Raw genomic sequence first — 22144 nt, 5'->3', positions numbered from 1 at the left:
TTGTATTAGTTTGTGGGTTGATCTTATGATTTATAAATAAAAATATCTATTGCAAACAGCATTTCAAGGAGACAAAAAGGCGTCAAAGAACAAAATGTCATCTGGGCTGTATACATAGTTTCAGAATTGTGCATGTGTATAGGGGTGATCTTTTCTGTTATCTCTAAGCTTAACACAATCATTAGATAAATAAAAAATTAACATTATCCATTTTACTTTTCTTGAGGGACCATAACAAACAATAGTGACCCCTTGTCGGTATACCTTTTCTCAAATGAAACAAACACTGACCTCTGCATTAAGTTTTCAAAAGCTGTTGCCCAAGAAAATTGGTAGTTATTATCTCTCACACTGAAATGTAACCTATGCTGTACGTACAAGAGGCATTCCAGATGTTACATTAGGCAATAATTAGTGCCCCTATAATTACTTGTCTGTTATAGTTGTGTGTGTCCAGTTAGTAATTTAACATCTCCATCACATGAAAAGTAAAATAAGAAAATCCTCCCTTATGTTGAACAAGGCAGCGGTCTGATTATCACATAACAATCTTTCTGAGAGTTACCTCCCTTCAATCAGTTCTGTGCTATTCAGCACACAACCAGCTTTGTGTGTTAAAACTGTGGAATAAAAAGTCTATTGTCAAGTTAATACAAACATATCCATTGTAACAAACTGAAGCAATTCACAACTCTGTAAATTGGGCAAAATAAACTGGCAAAACATGGCTAGGAAATAGAATGTAAGCACATCTATATAACTGAATTAATTTCCTGAGATATACATAATCTGCCAACATCAGCTCTAAATACAAACTTAAATAGCATAGTGATGGAACAGTGAAATTAAAATATCAGGAGTGGTGACGATGAGGAACATACAGATATGTCTGTGAGGGTCATTGGTGATTAAAACCTATTGGATAACATGTTAGAATCTAAAACAATGTACAATAAATAAACATGTAAAACAGCAATATTAATATGGACAGTCATGTGACTAGCAACCAACAAGCAACGTATATTTGGGCCTATACAGGGGATTCCTAGTCGTAACAATTATTGCTCTGATTCGGACATTTCATCAGTGTTTCTCAAAGGCAGAGGCTAGATTTCTCCATATCAGGGGCCAGAGAGAGTGAGTTTGGTTTAATGTCGCTTTGAAGAACTGTATTTCAGTTATATCACTGTGTGTCAGTTTGATTTCGGAGGGAACCCTAAAGTGATGCAGGTCTAAGACGTTTACCACTTTGGAGAAACAACCAAGCACAGATATGGTGCTGACAAAACTAGAAACTCAATCAGGACGAATGAGGATTTCTTCTGAAACACCTAAGGGAGACAACTCTGCCCAGCGAATCCCATGCCTTAGACAACTGGGCCTCCAAACAGGGTTGAGAGTGAGCATCTTATTTTTGAAGTTTCAGAAGGATCGAAGGACATTCACATTCATGGCTCCCTCAGCCTTTGTCCAGCTCTACCAAACAATCTCATTCAGCAAGACTATAAATTAAATGAGAAATGTCTAAAAATGAATTTGATTTAAAGTCAGTGTGTAAGTGTTACACTCGGTCGTTGCTGAATAAATGTGATTCAATCTTACACTCCACTGGCCAGCCAAGGGAGGTAAGTCTGCAGGCAACATAACCCTGAGGCAACAAGTTGAACTGACCAATGGTAGCTGAGCAATGTGACCAACATTAGTATTCTCATCTTCAGACCTCAGAGTCTGGTTGTTGTAAATACCAAACTTTGATGAAAGAAAACACTTGAAGTTTGATTCTTCAAAAAATGAGTCAACTTTTCAGATAAGATCCTAAAATATTTTCAATTCCTTCAGCCTTATCTCTGTCTTTGAGAAACACTTTGTTTCTTTGTTTGATTTAATTGATGGATTTGACTTGATATTGCTTGGGGAAGCACATGTGCTCAGTTGTTTTGATGACATCGACACTGCATCACGATCTGTGTGAAACAACCATGAAATCATGGCTGTATCTGCCACATGTTGTTGTTCGTTGTTCAACACTGCACTCAGCAATATTCCAGCTATATGATGGCCGTCTGTAAATAATCAAGTCTTGGCCAGACAGTCACGTGACTGACATCATGAGCATCTCCCTATGCCATTGTGATACGATGACATGCATCAAACAAGTCGCCTCTTACGACATGCATGATTGCCATATGTAGAGCAGCAGTTGAAGAGAGAGTGAGTGAGTTGGGTTTAACTATGCTTTGAACGTTGTTTCAGTTAAATCATGCATGTCAGCTCAAGGATGGAAGAAACCACAAAATTGTTGACATGTACCAGTTTGGATCATAATTGGGTGAATATGGGTTTTGAACAATCAGATCCTGTCATGGCTAAGGGACACAACTCTGCATTATAAAACAAATTCAGCTTATACCATGCAACCGATGACCTGATCAGGTAATATATAGTCAGAAATATCTGGTTGGTTGACTTTCAGAAGGTATTGTGAACTAACAATTAACAAATGTTTGGTGTACATGGACATTGTCTCTGAATTATTCATTGGAATTAACCCCAACAGCATCAACCTTACAAATAAAATCCAGGGAGGCATATTCCCTGTCACTTCAATGCCATCCATTGGATGACTGACCTTCAACAAACACAAATTGTATTCTTCAAAGATCACACGAAATATATTTCCAAATCTGTATGGAAACTATACAAGAACACTTCCATCAATCAAACCAACAGCTCTGTCAGAATCGTATGAAAGCCCTAGCTAGATCAACAGTTCTAAAATTTGTACGTGCGTTGTGAAATATTTGGAAGACTACGGGTCCTGAATAAAATCTATATACAGTAACACTTGCAGGTTAAATGGTGGCCCTCCAGTTTACTGGCAGCTAGATACATCAATTGTCGTCATACACGTCAGATGTCAGTCAAATTATAGCCGATATTTCACTGACATATATACCAATCGTACAAACTATGTATGATGAAAAAAATATTAAATAACATTTGAAAGATTAGAAAATAATCAAAAGAAATTATTCCCAATATAGGATATTTCCTTGAAATACTGAACTGAAACAACACTTAATCCGGATGTTCATACTACAGTGAAACTATCTGCATCAACAGCTTCATGCAATAATTAATAATGAGTCAGAAGGAATATCAATCATTCATTCCAGGTGTAACTGTCCAGAATGACAGGTGTCCAGAATGGAAAGGTTTACAGGTGGAGTCCTCACAATATAGGTTTCACAGCATAATATTTTCATTCTGTTGTATTTAATGTATTCTAACTGCGGCTTCATAATCTCAAAGGTCACCATGTCAAGGTTAAGAATGTGGTTGCTATGGTAACTAGGTTATTCACATGTTGCTATAGTTACAAGACACCTTTTAAAACAAAAGCTTTTCATATATTCACAAAAATGTACATTGATTATGTTAGCATGATTTTTTTTCTCCTGGGAAACCAAACCTGATCGTAATGGAAATAACTGAATGGTTGATTATACCAAGATGAATGTGCTGTATAAATATACATAAACAAATTTGAAAAGTTCCGGTTTCATGGTTACATATATCAGTTTGAGATTCAAGATTTGTTGAAAGTAACCATTGCTACAGAAATGTCTGTTTTACAGATTCCAGCAAAATGGTAAATGGTGTTTTTATATTTGGTGCCCTTTCCTCTGAAACAAATCTTGGATTTGCAATTATACAAAGCACTAAATATTCTTCCTTCTATCTGAGACAGGCACTTTTGCTACTTTTACTCGGATAAGATACTATTTTTCCTTTGAAGAAAAACTATTCACATGCCTCTAAAATGGGACTAAGTTGAAATATGCTAATTTCATGTTCTTTGGCTTAAATAATTCTTCAGAATTGGTTTTAATTTCTTGTAAATATAAATGGATTAATTTAAAACTCATTTGTCTTAATTGCAACACTAATTTGAATGAAACTAAACAGAAACATCAAATAATTTAAATAAAAAATAAAATTCAGAGAATATGGCAAATATCCAAAATGAACAATTCCTGGATTTGAAGTCAAATGTGATTATCCACACTTCTCATTGGTGATCAGCATCCATCTTGGATTTCACTTGGTGTTTTCTTCCATCGAAGGACAAATGCATCTTGTGTTATCTTCCACACAATCGTAACCATATGTTCCTTGTTTGGAGGAAGGCCTGACAACAAGCTCCAAGTTGGGAGAAAATGTCAGATATCGGATCAAAACGATAGGGGATGTCCACAACTTCTTGTACATTATTAATACATGTATTCCATATATTCCATGTATCCATGTCATTCATGCCACGGAATATCAAAATCCCATGTCCAAATTTCAGCCTTTTTCACACACTGAAAATCACTTCGTTAAATCCAGTTATCTTCAATGTTATAACACAGGCTCAGCTTATCCATCATCGAATGTACCCAAACTGTCACGAGGAATGCTTCCATTGTAAAAGTTTCACCTCATTAGAACCTGAATTTGCACTCACAATTTGCTTTAGCACAGTAGCACAAGATCTCGCCATGCCTCACTTGATGAGGTTGAGCCTCACTTCAGTAGTAGGATCTTTACCCTGGTTGATCAAAGAAATGGACGTGCGGCCTGCTCTAACGATCTCAGTGACCATATCCTTGCAATCACAGCAAATGCTCATTAGGGGGCCTCTCGTCACTTTGGGGGTAACAGGTTTGATTAGCATGGACTGGGACCTCTGCAGAGGTTTCTTGCGGCCAGGGCGGTTGTCGAGGTTGGGTCTCCGGGGCACAATAGGTGTGGGTGGAGACGACCCCGTGGGACTCAAACTGTGAAAAAGAAGATCAGTGTCATCACTTACAGTCTTCAGAGTTATTACCTGTTTTGTTTTTTGTAACCCAAACCTAGTTTATTTGTTTGTTTGCTTATCTGTTTGTTTGCTTGATGTGTAACGCCACACTCAGCAATATTCCAGCTAAATGTCTGTGGTTTGAAATATAATCAGATCTGTACCAGACAAACCAGTGACTGACATCATGAGCATCGATCTACACAGTGATCTCAGATGCTTATCATTTTGATGAAACCCACAGGCATGGGAATCATAATCAAGGGGAATCTGGGATTTGAATCCATAATCATAGGATTCTGGGACGTGTAAGGGACACAACTCTGCACAGAAATTTACAGAACCTAAGACCACTGGGCCACCCATGTCCCCTTGAAAAAACAATCGTGTTGAACCGGGATTTGCACCCATGATCATAGCCAGCAGAAACGCCTAAGGGACACAACTCTGCACATCCTCTTGCAGCACCTTTGACTACAGGACCACCTTTACCCCAGATCTACACCCGTGAGGAGTGACACTTCAACATGTTTTACTTGAACTGTACAACAAACATGGATGAACAGAACTCGATGACTTTACCTTTTATAAGTTTCAATAGCTTCCTTCATCTCGGGGCTGAGAGGCGTCGGACTCAGTGTGTACACAGGGATGTTCTTGAAGTGTTCTGTCGGCACATGCATCTGAAGGCAACCACAACTAGGTTAAAGTACGTCATCAACGGACATTACATGAGCAGTATCCATGCTGTTTAATGTAATAATCTTGAAGGTAAGCCAAACGATGGAGCCTCATAACCAAGAAAATGGATATTGATGAAATTAGTTTTTCTACATCATTGATTTCCAAATGATTCAGATTGTCTGGCGGCCATTGTTCCTGTTACCAAAGTACTTCCTCACTGAACACCATGATTGGAGACGAGAATCGTTTCTCTGCATCCAGATCAGGTTCAACTGTTTTTATTACTTGGATGTCAGAGTCAGCTGTCTGACTTTAGAAAGTGGTAGTAAAAAATTAAAATAAATTTGGAAATTTCTTCTGAATACATTTTTTTATATTAAGCACAGCCATAGCACTGTAGCTCACTTGCAACTATAGCAATAGCATAAGGGTTAGAAGTGAGTGAGTAGGCTGGGTTTAATCACGGCGCCTTAGACGACTGGGCCACCCGTGCACCCCATAAGGGTTAGAAAACAATGAAACAGTGTCTGTGTCTAAAACAGATCTGTTCATGCTTTGTTCCCAACATTTCTTTTCAAATAAAAAAACCCATAACAGCTGACATTTTTCTGTCTGTTATGTGCCTCTTTATGTGTCATCCTTCAACTGAAGGCTGATCTGAATATGCCTTCACACAACATGTTGGTGTACAGCAGTCAGATCCTCCACGACTCTCACCTTCCTAAGGCACTTGCTGCACACTGTCCGCTTACAGAACCGGCACTTCGTCCCCCACTCCCCGAACAGGGCAAACTTGGTGATCTTGCAAGAGAAGCAGAGCTGAAACACAAACATGATGACAGATGAGCAGGTTTTATTGTTTGTTTTGATGCATTCAGCATTATTCGCACTATCTGACGGCGGTCTGTAAATAATCACGTCTGGACAAGATAATCTAGTGAATGACATTATGAGTATCGATCTATGCAATTGGGATATGATAACACGCATCAACCAAGTCAGCGAGTCTGACCACCCGATCCCATTAGTCGCCTCTTACGACAAGCATGGGTTGCTGAGGACCAGTTCTAACCTGGATTTACACCAGGTGAATAGCAGGTGCTCCACAGAACTTGCCAATTATATCGATAGGATATTCCGCTTTTTCTGTTAAAGAACATGTTTATCTCATTGAGTAACCTGACAAAATTGATCTTTTCATGAATGACACCGGTTTGACTTGCTCAGGACCAGGACCCAGCAATCTCATTAAAATCAGATCTTAGTTCTCGCTATCGCTAAACAAAGATCTGAGGACATCCCATTACGGGTCACGTCAGAATGACCTTTCATCCAACCAATCAGATCGTCGCTTACCAGATCACGAAAGTGACAGTCGGAATGTGTTTTCTAATAATGCAACCACGATATATTTAACACAGGGTATTCCGAACGACAGTTACAGGTTTTATGATTATATCCATACAATCAAGGCCACCTAAAAGCCATTCAAGAATGTTCTTCTTCAGTTTTAAATTTTTTTAATCGAAAATACATCAAAATATATTTTGAAGCGAAGTCGCCAGTTCGAAACTAGTGTCGTAAAGCTCGAGAAAGCTGCCTTCTGATTGGCCAATGTCGATTTCTTGTCAGTCATTTCAGTGGTCGGTCAAAATTCGCGAAAGGACGTTCTGACGCGACCCGTAATGGGGTGTCCTCAGATCTTTGTTTAGCAGTAGCGCGAAGACTAACATCTGATTTTAATGAGATTGAGGACCCAGCAACCTATACTTGTTAGGATCAGGATCAGTGACTGCATGACATCGTTCTCCAATTGTAAGGATCGTTGCTCATAGTATCAATCACTGGATTTTTGGTCCTGACTCAATTATTTACAGGCTGCTGTCACATTGATGGGGTGTTGTAGTGATGCATTAAAGAACAGATCAATAATTAAGGAAGTATGAAAGACAAAACTGTTGATTAGGTCTTTGAAAGGCATTTAGAAGTGATACACATAAAGAAGAGAATTTATGGATGTCAACTTCTTTATTATGAGGAACACAACGTTTTGCCTATTTTCCGAAATGTTGTGTTCCTCATAATAAAGAAGTTGACATCCATAAATTCTCTTCCTTAAACTGTTGATTGTTTCTGATCTGATGATGCCTCTGACTGACCTTGCTCTTGGCGACCTGTGAATAGAGCTCCGGCTGGGTGATGAGGGACTCCAACTCCGCCTTGGTGAGCACAGTACGGATATGGGTCACCTCCTCCAGGGTGAGGTTCAGACATTCAATGGGGTTCTGCCACTTCTTCTGAAAGAAACCACACTCTTTAAGAACCGCCACACCAGAGCAGATTGAGACAGTTCTGTCACACCAGAGCATACTGAGATGGTTCTACTTTTCATATCCTTGTCCACCTTATTGTGATGTAGGTTAACGTGTACAGAGTTAGTGAGTTGGGTTTAACAATGACTTGAACAGCATTGAAGTAAAACAATACCACTGCATCTCAGCTTAATATGGGAGGCAAACCCAAATTCTGATGTTCAAAACTGTAGTAAAACACATGAGTACAGATACAATGTTCACAAATCAAGGCTCAAAATATGGGACTTGTAACCCCAGTGTAGTTTAAATTAGGTATTAGGACCTTTCAAGCTTTTTAACCCCCAACTGGGGCCTTTGACAGTATTTTGCTGGTCCCAACAAATATCTATACAAGTATGTTTATCGTTGTTTATAACCAGCCCAAAACATCAACTTTACACCAGCTACAAACAAGTTAAAACATTATCATGTGATAGTGTTAATACTTAAATAAAATTAACATGTGATATCTCTGTCTCAAATATTATATCCAAAAACATTTAACAGGTGTTATGATCAAGGGGAAAGTTGCTTGTAATAGTTCTAAATTTGTTGCGTCTTAATTCAAGAATGAAATGAAGACCATTATGTCATAATCTTATCTAAAATACCTCAAAATGAAAGCTTTAACATTATTCCATATTTTGTTACTTTTAGCCTTTATCAAACTTTAATTTAATTAAAAACAACTTCTGAAAGACAAACAAACCAGAAACAAGTGAATTGTATGAGATGAGGATTATAAGTGTGACACATCTAATCTTTTTATTTGTGTGGAATATGAACCCTCAACCTTGACAATGGGACCTCATGAATGTTGCAACTTCAGCTGAAATTTGATTACCATCTCCTACCAAGGACTATTTTCCTTGACCGGACAGAATGAAGCTGCAACTTTCACAAGGTGTGACACTCTATTTGGCCATCATAATGCTATACAAGTCCTGCCCATGGTATATACTGCTGTATTTGTAGAAGCCCCATACACCTGACAACAGAACTGTTCTGACAGAAATGTGACCAGCCCATGCTAAGAATCTACAGTCATATTAATGTGTTAGCAACTTTCTTTAACACCGTTTTGACAATTTTTCAGTCCTTCGTTTACCAGATGGGAGCCATCTTCTCGAGGCAAGGGCATTAACTGACTATAAAAGCCCAGTTCCCTTTGCCGAACTAGGCTGGAATTTCCAGACTTGATCGTATCGCCACCAGTGACTATTATGAGATATGTCCCTTCTATGTCCCTCTTACTGACCATTCAGATTCCATCACTCATATCACTTGCAGTTGCTTCAAACAAAATGGTGGCGGCCAGTCCATATGATCTGATCAATAATCAAGATCCATCTTGTAATAAAATGGGTCTTACATCACTTGGGCACCTTGACTAAAAGCATGAAAAGATTTGCAAAATATCTGTCAATGCCCAATTGGCAGTACACATGCATTGCAAATCCTGCAGTTGACCAAAACCTGCATGTTGAAATCCATGTAGTTTGTTGCGCAATTTTGATAGGACTATGCATAGACACTTGTTAGTCCAGCCAAAATGGAACTCCAGAATACCAGCCTAGTTCGGCAAGAGTGGAAACTGGACTTTTATAGTCAGTTAAACCCCTTGCCTCGGGAAGATGGATGGGAGCCTAAAGTAGCTCAGATCATAATTGATGATGAAGCTGGTTAGGCAAAGTATGGTGCTGCCAAACCAGGGATTGTGGCAAAACTAGGACTGAACCTACTGCCAATGGATCTGGCACAGTTAAAGGGTGCATCTCTGCAGAGCAAGTTTGACCACTGAATATCAGGGTTCCATCATTCACATGAGAAACTCACATACAAGAAAATTCAGGGCCTCATTCTGCAAAGCAATCATAGCGCTACAACTGTCGTAATCCTTTGTCAAAGAATGGGAGTTACAATCATCTTAGCGCTATGATTGCCTTGTGGAATGGGACCTAGTAATGTGAACTTTAGCTAGTTGTTTGAATTCTAAACAAAGGATTACAGATCATAAATAATTTATCTGAATAATTAAATCTAAATAATTTCCAAATCTGTTTTGTCGTCCTCAGGCAAATCAAACTCTGAAGAAAACAGTAAAGAGGAAATGAAACTAGCAAGGAAAAGTTCATGCAAAGAAAGAAACTGCTCCACTCAATCCCTGGGCCCACTTGCACAAAACGATCTTAGCGCTAAGACTATTGTAAGCCTATGTTAAAGTATGGGAGTTAAGATCATCTTAGTGCTAAGATCGCTTTGTGCAAGTGGGCCCTGGTGTATTTGAGAACTAGATAATAGTGACACTTCTTACTATTTAATACCAATACTTCTCAAGTAATTCTAATTTTCTTTAGACTATTATTTTTATGAGTATAAGTACACATTTGTACAGTTTGTTAGATGTAAGCAATGTCATATACATAAATGTACAATTAAACAAATCTCCTCCAAATGTTATACAGACAAAATCATTAGGAATGTTAATTGTTAATGTTAAACAAATGCTTGAAATATCGTAAATAACAATTCTTAAATTCTGGAATTTTTAAAGTGATGATGGGAAAATGCACTGTGCAAATGTTTCTCCAAGGAAAGGGATCTTGTAGAAATTTCAGCAAGAAGTGTATAAGAGTTTCATTTCAAAACACAAGGTGTCAACAACTGCATTTGTCAACAAAACATCAAAACCAACTGGAGTGCGCAAACAGTCACAAACACAGAAGCTTGCTTATTCAGCAGTAAATCGATACCTCTATAACATAGGGATGTCGATAGGGGCGTTGGAAAAGTTCCTGGTAGAATGAAAACTAAAACGGCAAATTGGTAAATATCAAGGAAATGTGTAAATGAAATACATTAAATCTAGCATGCATGAACTACAAGACAAATACACTTCTCAATGTTGCTAAAATATATTCAAGCATTGCTATTCTATAAAACTCATAAATTCAAGCATGTCTGATTAAAACTGTGAGCACATGAGTTAGCATAACAACAAAACAATTTAAAAAAACAATATGGGTTTCTCATGATTAAAATTTGAAATTCTTTAAATTTCTTAACTCTTGTTTCATAGGAAAGAGATATTTATTCCAGTCCTGAAATAGAATCATTTATCACAGTGCAAAATGAGTTCCTGGTGAGACCACGGTGAGACCATGGTGAGACCATGATATCAAGTGACAAGTCTGGTCTGGAGAGCTCTCATCATGTTACTGTGATTAAATCTTCACAAATGACACAGCAATCTCACTATCCGAAAGCAATCTTTGACTACCAGTAGATTTAAAGCAAACAATGAAATATATGGATCCTTGCAGATGATTAGGGTGGATGGATATTAAATTGTTATCAGAAGGAAAGAATTTGACACTCGCCCAAAGCAATTTTCCTCGTGTTGAAGCCATCTTTCAGCTTGTAGAAAAGTTCCATTTTAAACAGTGTGCCTATGTGTTAAAATATGTTGGACGAGGGCTAAAAAAACTGAGTCACTTACAAGGCTTTCATTTTTTTCAATAATAATAATTATTATTATTATTATTATTATCATTATTATTATTATTATTAAAACTCTTTAACCACTGGGCTAGCCCACCAACCTTTATTACAAAAGAACTTAACATACAGGGTCAAAGAATGACCAAATACGAAGTAATCAAATGTGATCCGGCAAATTCTTTTGCTGAAGTCATTATGAATATTTTGAATCCAACATGATGAAGTTCTCCATTGAAATCAGACAAAACAGGAAGTGGTGGGAAGGAACTATGGGTAATGGGTGAGTTAGAGTAAAGACAGTTAGATTACTTACAGGTTTAGGCCGACAGTCTTGACAGTGCGAGTGACCGTTAGACGCTCCATCGCGTGTACATGCAGTTTTCCAGTTCACATGCAAAAGTTCGGATGCATTCAATTCAGACAGATCCACATCACAAACACTATCGGATACATCATGATCCGTGCAATTATCATCGACTTCCGGAATCGCACTTAAACTCCCAGCAGAAGACTTCCTGTGTTCAGTTCGTTCAGACGCCATTTGACGTGAATTATTTTGACTAGTCTGGTGAGCTATCATTTGTCGCCGAATGTTACCGGCACAATACGATGGTGGACTAGTGTAGTGTGAGGAAGAATTCTGGGACAGAAATTCAACTTCCTCTTCCAGCTCTCTCTCTGGGTCTTCCTCTAAGGGAGGTAACTCTTTCTGGATTACCTTGCCCTCTGTCGGCGATTCACACACCATGATCGTGTGTCTCCTTTGAAGTTTGCAAACTCGCTCCGCAGTGGTATGATCTCGTAGGACTGTTATAGAAAAAAGTTACAACTGTCAAAAAGTATTTATTGAAATGTCGAAAAATACTTTCACCCTGCTGTTCTGTATTTTGGTTCTTTCAATTCTCCGTGATGTTGCATCCTTCCGATCATTAGTAAACAATCGTGCCAAAATGACAAACTGTTCAAAATACACCACATTTCACAAATGTGCAGTTTTGTTAACAAGTAACAATTAAACTTTTTGTTATGCTACAACTTCAACAATTGGGGTCAGTTCTGTGCAACATTTCAATACAGTGCAGCCACAGTGATTTTTTCTGGTGGTTGGGGCATGTGCTGGGTGTTTGGAATAGTGGGGAAATCGCAGGCATGGTTGCCTTACAAAAAGGAAACTGCAGGGTCAAGGCAGACGCTCATCTTACCTGATATGCAAACTTGTCAAAATGTGATTCTCCAGTTGAATCTCAAAACAAACCATTGACCTCTATTTACAAATCCTTACAAATCTTCATCCTTGAACTAAATTTGCATCTTTTTGAAAGTGTTTTAGTTTTTCACGAAGAGTTTGAAAATGCTGCATGGCAGAAAGACATGAACTTCTTTCAACATAATCCCTGCATGATATGAACTTCTTTCAACATAATCCCTGCATGATATGAACATCTTTCAACATAATCCCTGCATGATATGAACATCTTTCAACATAATCCCTGCATGATATGAACTTCTTTCAACATAATCCCTGCATGATATGAACATCTTTCAACATAATCCCTGCATGATATGAACATCTTTCAACATAATCCCTGCATCACCGATACAAATATCTTATCCACGTCAATGTAGTGGAAAACATTGTTACATTAAAACTCAAAATATGACAAGCATGATTGATCTATGTTGATTTCACCACACACATGACTATTTCATTTTAGCAGGTAAAAAATAGGGCCAGCTAATCGGAATTATTGTTGATAAGAAGAAATATAATGATTATCGATATGAAAATTGTGTCATCGATATCTTACACTATTGTGATAAAATTCGGTTTTAATTTACCAAAGCAGATTTGTTTTTGTCCATTGCAAAAGACAGAAAGCAATACATCTTAATATCCACAAATTAATACATTCATAAACGTGTCACCACTCACCAGTGTCGTGAAATATGTTGTTTTCTTTCTCAGCTTTTTGCATATTTGCTCAAAGGTACTTCTCGGTTATTTATCGATAACTGATCAATATTTAATTAACGTTAAATGATCTCTAAGATCTATATCAATAGCCAGCCCTAGTTTATTTAAACATCATAAACATTTATCTATCATTTTCAAAATCAGATATTCTGTTACTTTCCCTATAGAATATGATCCGTGTCTATACTAACCAGGACGTTCCATGACAGGCGTGATGTGGTCGTGTACAGGGGACACTGGAGACAGTGGGGAGATCTGGCTCGCCCCCACGTGAATTCTACTCTCCTCTCCAAGGTTGCCCTCGTCGTCAGACAGTTCCTCCTACAACAAGTTACGCGATAACAAGTCTACTTTTTAAAACAAATTTCAAAAACACTTGATTCAAAGGATAAGGATGATATACATATATCCTTGTCATAGCCACCTCGTTAGAATAGGTCTTCAGCAACCTATGCTTGCCGTAAAAGGCGACTTGGTTGATGCATGTCATCACATCCCAGTTGCGTGGATCGATGCTCGTGATGTCAATCACTGGATTGTCTGGTCCAGATTCGCTTATTTACAGACCGCCGTCATATAGCTGGAATATTGCTGAGTGCGGCGTTACAAACAACAAACAAACAAATCATGCCAAACATCTTACACAGCAAATAATTAATTTGTATGATAATTTTTTCGTGTGCAGAATGTTCAAAGACAAGTACAATAAGAGTGAGTGAGGTACTTTGTCGTCACTTTTAACAATATTCCAGCAACTCCCAGTGAATGACACCAGAAATTGAATTCACACATAGTATCCATGTGAGGAAGCGAACCCGGGTCAGGTGACGAGCGAACACATCAGGCACTGCCCCAAGTGCAATACGAAGCTACTAATCAGCTGCACTGAACCACAGTCAGCTCTATCACATCTGCTTGTAAATGATGGAGTCTGACCCAGGCAAACCAGTGGTTGATAGCGTGAGCAACAATCCACACTGGGTACAATGACATACAATCAACCAGATCACACAAACAGTTAAGTGAGTGAGTGTGTATGGTTTTACGCCGCTTTTAGCAATATTCCAGCAATATCATGGCGGGGGACAGCAGAAATGGGCTTCACACATTGTAATCAAACCCGGGTCTCCGACGTGACGAGTGAACGCTTTAACCACTAGGCTACCCGACCGCACCCAAACAGTTAAGTAAGGCCTAAAAAGATACAAGGTACAGACCACTCAGACAAATGTAGTATGTCCAAGACCTCTAACAGTTACACTACTTACCTCAAAACTATTGTTCAGGAGAAGAGTGAAGTCAGGTTTGATTACTTTCCTCACAGGAAGGGGACTTTCATCTGAATCCCCACGATTTAGTTTTGTCCGTGACGTCTCCACTGAAATGGAAATAACAAAATGAAAAAAATGACAATAACGTCATTGAATACCATCTTAACAAATTACACTTATTAGATATCAATATTATCAGTTGCAAACAGATTGTATGAAGGCAAGTAGTGGACAATTACAGTTATCAATATGAACTATCCATCAAAAGTAAGCAATGAACTAGGCAGCTAGGAAAGTGTACAAATAGCTCAGAGAAATTCCTCCACGAAGTACACATCTTAAATGCCATAATTCCAAACATATTAACCAACAGCAGTAGAGACACACCCTAGTACAAAAACATCGTTAATACATTATCCTCAAACTTCAAACTGACTCACAAAACCAAAAAATCCTTACAAAAACAAAGTCACAGTGTCCCTACTCCCTGGACAAAGCCTTCTATGTAAACACTGTCCTAACCCAACAACTTGCAAAGTAATTTGGTCAAACTTGACTGACCACACTTATCATCGCCGGTCAAACAGCAAGTCATGAGAGTAGCTTCAGCAATCAGTCACACGACACATATTTGTCATGTCAGCCTCGCCGTGACAACCGTCCATCGTAAACCCCCACAGGGAGACTCCGCCATAAATGACAGACGAATAACACATTCTGTGTCATTACCTAAGCTTGTGTGAGTGCGAGCATCTGTTGCATAATGGCTGGGTTTTAAGACATATCCTTGTGGATAGTTTTTAAAAAGCATTTCTGGACTTGATTATTTCCTGTTTAGATGTGTTTATTTTCCCTGAAGTATTTGTCACATTACTGTGAGGTGTGCATACTTCGCATTGTATGAATTCCATAAGCATTAGTTGTTCACAGTGGTAATTATGGAAATAAAACTATTTGCATACTCTATCTGATTTTATTGTTCAGTATATATAAAACTGTTTGACAGGTTGAAATTTCCATTTTGCAAAATATCAGACGAAACAAATAATCACACCCGAAATTGAAACTATTACCAGTAATAATTTTATCATGTATAATAAAATTATACTTGAAATTGTTAAATTATATTTTGTCATAATTTATTTTATAAAATGTAAAAATATTTCTTAGTTATCAATCATAAAAATAAAAACAATCATTCAAGTTATATAATTACATATCATATATATTTTTATGTCATAATTTGTTACTTCATATCTGAATAAGGTACCAAATGTTCTTTAACAAACTATACTGTATTTCCTCTATAAGATGTTCAGGCGTCAATTAATTTCACGAGAACCCTTGACACAGCTTGTATTAGAAACCAGCGTGTAATAGAAGAAATATCAATACATTTTACAGTTCCTATGGGTGATTGATCAGCAGCCATTTTTTATGAATCGATATGTAGGCTATCGATGTAATTACACACATTTTTTTTGTATGAAAAGGCTTAATATATTTAAAAGGGGTTTCCCAAGTAAAAAGGAAACCTCTTTTTAACCAATCATAATCAAGCATTCTTCAATGTCATGGTAGAATAGTCTATATCTACTGCTATAAGCAAATACCTTGCATAGCATGAGAACCGAGTTATCTCAGCATCTCATGACATGTGACCTGGCTGATTGTGTGGCATCATACCCCCATAGCATGGTATGCTCATACTATCAACCCCTGGTTTGATGGCCCAGATATGATTACTGCGGGAACATTCCCGATTTAGGCACCGAATAACATTCACTCACTTAATCATGGTAACCAAGGAAACCAACTGACTGCAACAGTGACAGTCATCGGGAATTTACACAGATGGCGGTTATCACAGCAGCTAGTTGTTATTCAACTAATCACAATCAATGTCAAGAGTTAAATACATTTTGTACAGGCTAGCACTTATAACAAACTTACCCTGCTAACAATAGCCTCGATTATAATAGACATATTCATAAACCTCCTTATCATATATAGGCTTCATTAACCTTTAAGGTTTCTATACAAGAGCCACACCATTTAGCAATGAATCACAGGACTCCCGTTTTCATGGCTTGACCCAATTACAAATTACAGTAAAAAGGTGAAAAATGTATTGTTGTCCTGGCTCTTTGGAACTTAAAAAACATGAGGTTTGAATTGATTCCATAAATAAAAAATCTTATGGTTATACAGGGATGAGAATGAATATTTTCCTTTTCAGCTGTAACTTCTTTTCAATGGAGGGTCCATAATTTGGACGTGTTTTATGGGGGATTTTTATCAAATCTGGCACTCAAAATTCACAGAATTCGCGGATCTGCGTAAGATTCTCACCCCTGGTTATATGGACTTGAACATCTTCAGGAATGATTGTCTTTTGAGGGATGATTTCCCAATCCAGTTTTATCCCGACAACACCTGCCGATCATTGTGATTCCAGTTACAAGCACTGTAGTCTTGTGTTGATTGGACAATGTTCATCCAAGGAGTTTTTTACTCCATGTCTTTGTACACAACATGTATAATTCCATCATTTTAAAGTAAGTTAAATATATCACAAAAATCATGTACATTATTAAAGTTCTCCATGAAGAAACATCATGATTAATAAATCCCCAAACTGCAACATGACTCTATCATCACCTACCTCTTGTCAACCCAGTCTGTATAAATCCCACTGAGCTATTAACACTATGGCTGAAGAGAGCCACCAGCCATGATGTCACGTCTCAAGCCAATCAAATGTGGCGAAGCTTTGAAGACAGCTGTCCGATATGTCCCTTTGACATGTCAAATTAACTGACCAACACAGGCATCTAAACATTGGCCCAGTCTGACACTGGTCAGATAAACTATCACCTCCCAATATAGCTGAGATGAGGTCAGTTCACCCTGAAATACTACCGGCTGAATGAGCCTTGAGGGAGAGACATATTTCTGGCCTACCTATTAGTAGAGGCAATGCTGAGGAAAGACCGTGATCACAAATGTGAATTACTTACTTAATATTATACACTTAAGCACACGCCTCAGGCATATTCTGCCACCAAGGCTAATGTCCTTTGAGTGGGAGTTGTCACAATCAGCCTGGGTTAGAAGTTTGCAGTTATATCTGAGACAGTCAGTGCCTCAAGACATACATTTTTGTCTGAGACAGGGCTTCAAGACAAACATGTCTGTCTAAGACAGTCAGCACTTCAAGACATACATTTGTGTCTGAGGCGGTCAGTGCTTCAAGACATACATTTTTGTCTGAGACAGGGCTTCAAGACAAACATGTCTGTCTAAGACAGTCAGCACTTCAAGACATACATTTGTGTCTGAGACGGTCAGCACTTCAAGACATATATTTATGTCTAAGACAGTCAGCACTTCAAGACATACATTTATGTCTGAGGCGGTCAGTGCTTCAAGACATATATTTATGTCTGAGACAGTCAGCACTTCAAGACATACATTTATGTCTGAGACAGGGCTTCAAGACAAACATGACTGTCTAAGACAGTCAGCACTTCAAGACATACATTTGTGTCTGAGGCGGTCAGTGCTTCAAGACATACATTTTTGTCTGAGACAGGGCTTCAAGACAAACATGTCTGTCTAAGACAGTCAGCACTTCAAGACATACATTTGTGTCTGAGGCGGTCAGTGCTTCAAGACATACATTTTTGTCTGAGACAGGGCTTCAAGACAAACATGTCTGTCTAAGACAGTCAGCACTTCAAGACATACATTTGTGTCTGAGACGGTCAGCACTTCAAGACATATATTTATGTCTAAGACAGTCAGCACTTCAAGACATACATTTATGTCTGAGGCGGTCAGTGCTTCAAGACATATATTTATGTCTGAGACAGTCAGCACTTCAAGACATACATTTATGTCTGAGACAGTCAGCACTTCAAGACATACATTTGTGTCTGAGACGGTCAGCACTTCAAGACATATATTTATGTCTAAGACAGTCAGCACTTCAAGACATACATTTATGTCTGAGGCGGTCAGTGCTTCAAGACATATATTTATGTCTGAGACAGTCAGCACTTCAAGACATACATTTATGTCTGAGACAGTCAGCACTTCAAGACATACATTTATGTCTGAGACAGTCAGCACTTCAAGACATACATTTATGTCTGAGACAGCCAGCGCTTACATTTTTGTTTTCTGAACCGAAGAGTCCTAACAATTTTTTGGAGAGCCGCAACATCCAGCATTCTATTTTCTTATTGTAAAACTTCAGCACAAATGATCTTTTCCCTTTATTTTAAAGAACACATTATTATCATTTTGTTACATCCCACACCATCCCCACCACCACCCAACCCCGAAAAATAAAAGACGAAAGACTTAATATTTATTTGTTTGTGTAATGCTGCAGTCAGCAGTATTCCCGCTGTATCACAACTGTATGTAAACAACGGACTCTGGACCAGACAAACCCGTGCTTTAATTATGAGCAAATTCCCATGGTGTTGGGATACGATGACACGCAATCACCCAAGTCACGAAGCCTGATCACCTGATCCATACAGTCGCCTCTTACGACCAGCATAGGTTGCTGGGGAGATACTCTAACCCGGAATGCCAACAGCGATTGTTGCATAACAATCTTTCAATGTTTCCCCTCAAGAGTAATTGATTGTGCTCTGTACACACAACTACCAATCTATGTAATCATCTAGACATTACTATAAACAATATAACTATGTAACTATTGTCATGCTTCAGTGAACACTACTTACAGATGCCCTTAATATAATATCTTCTGTATGACTTTTTTCATGGGGGGTATCTGTCGTACATAAACATTTCACGCTGTCAGCATAAACCACGAAATTTATTTTCAACTCTGTTTTTCTCACCAAAATAATATTCTATTAAGAGCCCCCTATTTCTAATTTTGAGAGTGCCCTGGCCGCTTATTACGTCGAATACGGTGTGTATTTTCAAACAATGCTTTCTACAGTGATTTATAGTTTTTCTTCAAACTTCTTCACTCAAGACTTTATACTTCATTCCATATGATTTGATAAGGTCAAAAACACTTTTTGTAAACAAAATTATTCAGCTAATGTTACACCTAAGATTGTAAAAATGTCAAATGTCACAGACCTGATACAAAAATATCAAATACAGCCCATGCAAGTCTATAATGTTTGGCAAGTCTAGATTTCTGCAGAATCTGAAAATGAAGAGAGTCTCTGGGCTCCTTTTTATTATATTTTTATTAAGATAATTTAACAACTATTTTTAGGTTTTTTTTCTGAACGATATGTTCATTTCAGAGACTAGATGTTAGTCTACCCTAACCTCTCAATACTTGATTCTTAAGGCATACAATGTCAAACCTTGATGTAAGTGAAGGCTAAGGGCTTCGTAACTAGAACACTTCTTTATTATCAAAGTCTCTATGACATAAAAATCCCAGATTTTCCACACAAATGATTATCAATATCAATGTTAATAATACTTCAATAACCCATGTTTCATAATTGTTTGGTGGATAAAATTTCAAACTGTTATTATACAGACAATCACCTACTTTATCATAGTTTATCCCGTAATTTACATATCATGTTAAAAATGACAAGACAAGTTCAGTGGTTGAGCAAGGTCAAGGTATTTGCAACTTGCGACTCTGACCCCCGACCTACATCATCACGACTGTCACAGTTGTATGATCGGCAATACCCATGTCTGTGTAATGAATACCATTTAACAACATCGCCTTTATAAGGCCCACAATGCATCTTTCTAAAAGGAGAACTTTAACACGTGGGAACATTTCTTAATCGTGTTTCTCAAATTGTGTGCTCTACATACCAGGTTGTTTGGGTAAAGGGTCATGTCACCATGGCGGTGTAATACGAGATGCTTTTACTGTCTATTGATAAGGTGGTGAAACTTTCTACTTGGTTGATGGCGGTACATACACACTCCTCAGTGTCTTTTCAGGCTATACATTATAACTATTCACTCATTTTCTATTAAAACTAATACAATTCCAAAGCATTAAAAGCATAGCATATATTAATCACCAGAGATTTTGTCCAAAATTTATTTTGATAAATATTTCCTGATTTGTTGCCTTGATCTTCAAAGGCTGAAAAACTGCTGCGAATTTAAACTCATTCACTTAAAGACAGTGAGAATTTCATGATTTGGCAATGTCAAGTCATATTTCAAATATGAATGAATTTGAATCCCGGAAATTTACATTTCTTTAACAAATTCAATCAAACTGGATGAACATCAACTTGAAACAAGAACCTGTTTCATATGAAAGGAAAAACATGAATGTCAATATTGATAACAGCAGTTACATATTTGTGTTGACAACATTGAAATGCAGACATAATCAATATAAGCTTTACAGTTTTTATCCTCACTTGTATGCAAAAAGATATCTAAAATATTTTAAAAAATAAAAAAGATGCTAAACATTCCAAAATGCATAAAGTTACACTTGCAATAGTTGACATACAGCCTCACAAACAACATGTCAAAACGAATAAAGAGATATTTAATTATTTAAAACTTGAAAGAGTACAGTTTTGTTTGATAGAAAATGACTGATGGCACATGCAGTTTCAGTGTATATTGTGAGGCTCACATATACAACAAACAATACAACTCACATATTCCAGGAGCCGACATAGAAAGGAATGCACATCTGGTATGCCGAGGTTGACTATGGTACACTTTAGTGCATACAGCTTGGCTTGAAATAACGTACCATAATTGCTAAGTTTGACAGAAACAAAAGGCCAGAGGTTGCAAAGGGGATGATGATTGGAGAGAAGGACTCGGTTTATGATGTAATTTGTGTTGGCAGGACAATAGCATCAATAACTGATAGCCTCCATGCATGCAATGTTTGCGAGAAATGTGTCACATATTTGTTGACAAATGCAAAATGTTGGGTTTAAAGACGGAAAGGTGGAAATAACTGCTTGCACATAGTTTAGAGGGAGTGAGAGAGTGAGTTGGGTTTAATGCCGCTTTTAACAGTATTATAGTTATATCGCAGTGTGTCAGCTTAATGTGGGAGGAAAGCCCGAAGTGATGCAGGTCTCAGACGTTTAACACCTCAGTTAAACCCACAAGCACAGGTAAGGTGCTGACAAACCTAGAAACATAATCGGGCAAACCGGGATTCAAACCCAGAATCATACGTTTCTGGCATGCCCAAGGGACCAATTCTGCAGAGCGAATCATGGCGCCTTAGACGATGGGGCCACCCGTGCCCCCACACATAGTTTAGAGGGCATTAGAGACGATTCATTTAATATTCAGAGGAAGGAATAAATTATTCCCCCCAAAAAATGCAAGAAAATATTTTGTTTGTTGCATTTAAATGTAAATTCTTAACCATCTCCTTTCACAGAAATGAATTTGCGTTTTGAAGCAGTGACGGAAAAATTATTCTGTTTCTTACAAAAATCTCTTTACAACCCATGACCACGAATACAGGTTTCCAAAATACTTTTGTCAC

At 37.8% G+C, this 22144-nt stretch overlaps 1 protein-coding gene across 7 annotated transcripts in view; it reads right to left on the bottom strand.

The window, feature by feature from the left end:
* Positions 1 to 216: 216 nt before the first annotated feature.
* LOC124137530 (protein spire homolog 1-like) overlaps positions 217 to 22144 on the bottom strand; it is a 133064-nt gene continuing 111136 nt past the window's right edge. For 2 of the 7 annotated variants that reach the window (XM_046503861.2, XM_046503863.2), the window contains exons 9-16: positions 14626 to 14735; positions 13549 to 13678; positions 11696 to 12189; positions 10635 to 10691; positions 7687 to 7824; positions 6245 to 6346; positions 5426 to 5526; positions 217 to 4823 (exon numbers count right to left, since the gene is read on the bottom strand). In XM_046503861.2, coding sequence (XP_046359817.2) covers positions 4550 to 4823; positions 5426 to 5526; positions 6245 to 6346; positions 7687 to 7824; positions 10635 to 10691; positions 11696 to 12189; positions 13549 to 13678; positions 14626 to 14735 — 1406 coding nt within the window. In that variant the 3' untranslated portion in view covers positions 217 to 4549. The remainder of the gene's footprint in view (positions 4824 to 5425; positions 5527 to 6244; positions 6347 to 7686; positions 7825 to 10634; positions 10692 to 11695; positions 12190 to 13548; positions 13679 to 14625; positions 14736 to 22144) is intronic. The other 5 variants (XM_046503862.2, XM_046503864.2, XM_046503865.2 and 2 more) reach the window with 5 other exon arrangements.

Source organism: Haliotis rufescens, unplaced genomic scaffold (assembly GCF_023055435.1).
Source record: "Haliotis rufescens isolate VD_foot unplaced genomic scaffold, xgHalRufe1.0.p SCAF_19, whole genome shotgun sequence".
Taxonomy (NCBI): Eukaryota; Metazoa; Mollusca; class Gastropoda; order Lepetellida; family Haliotidae; genus Haliotis; species Haliotis rufescens.
The sequence above is the reverse complement of the archived record's forward strand: the minus strand, read 5'-3'. Positions and strand labels throughout refer to the sequence as shown.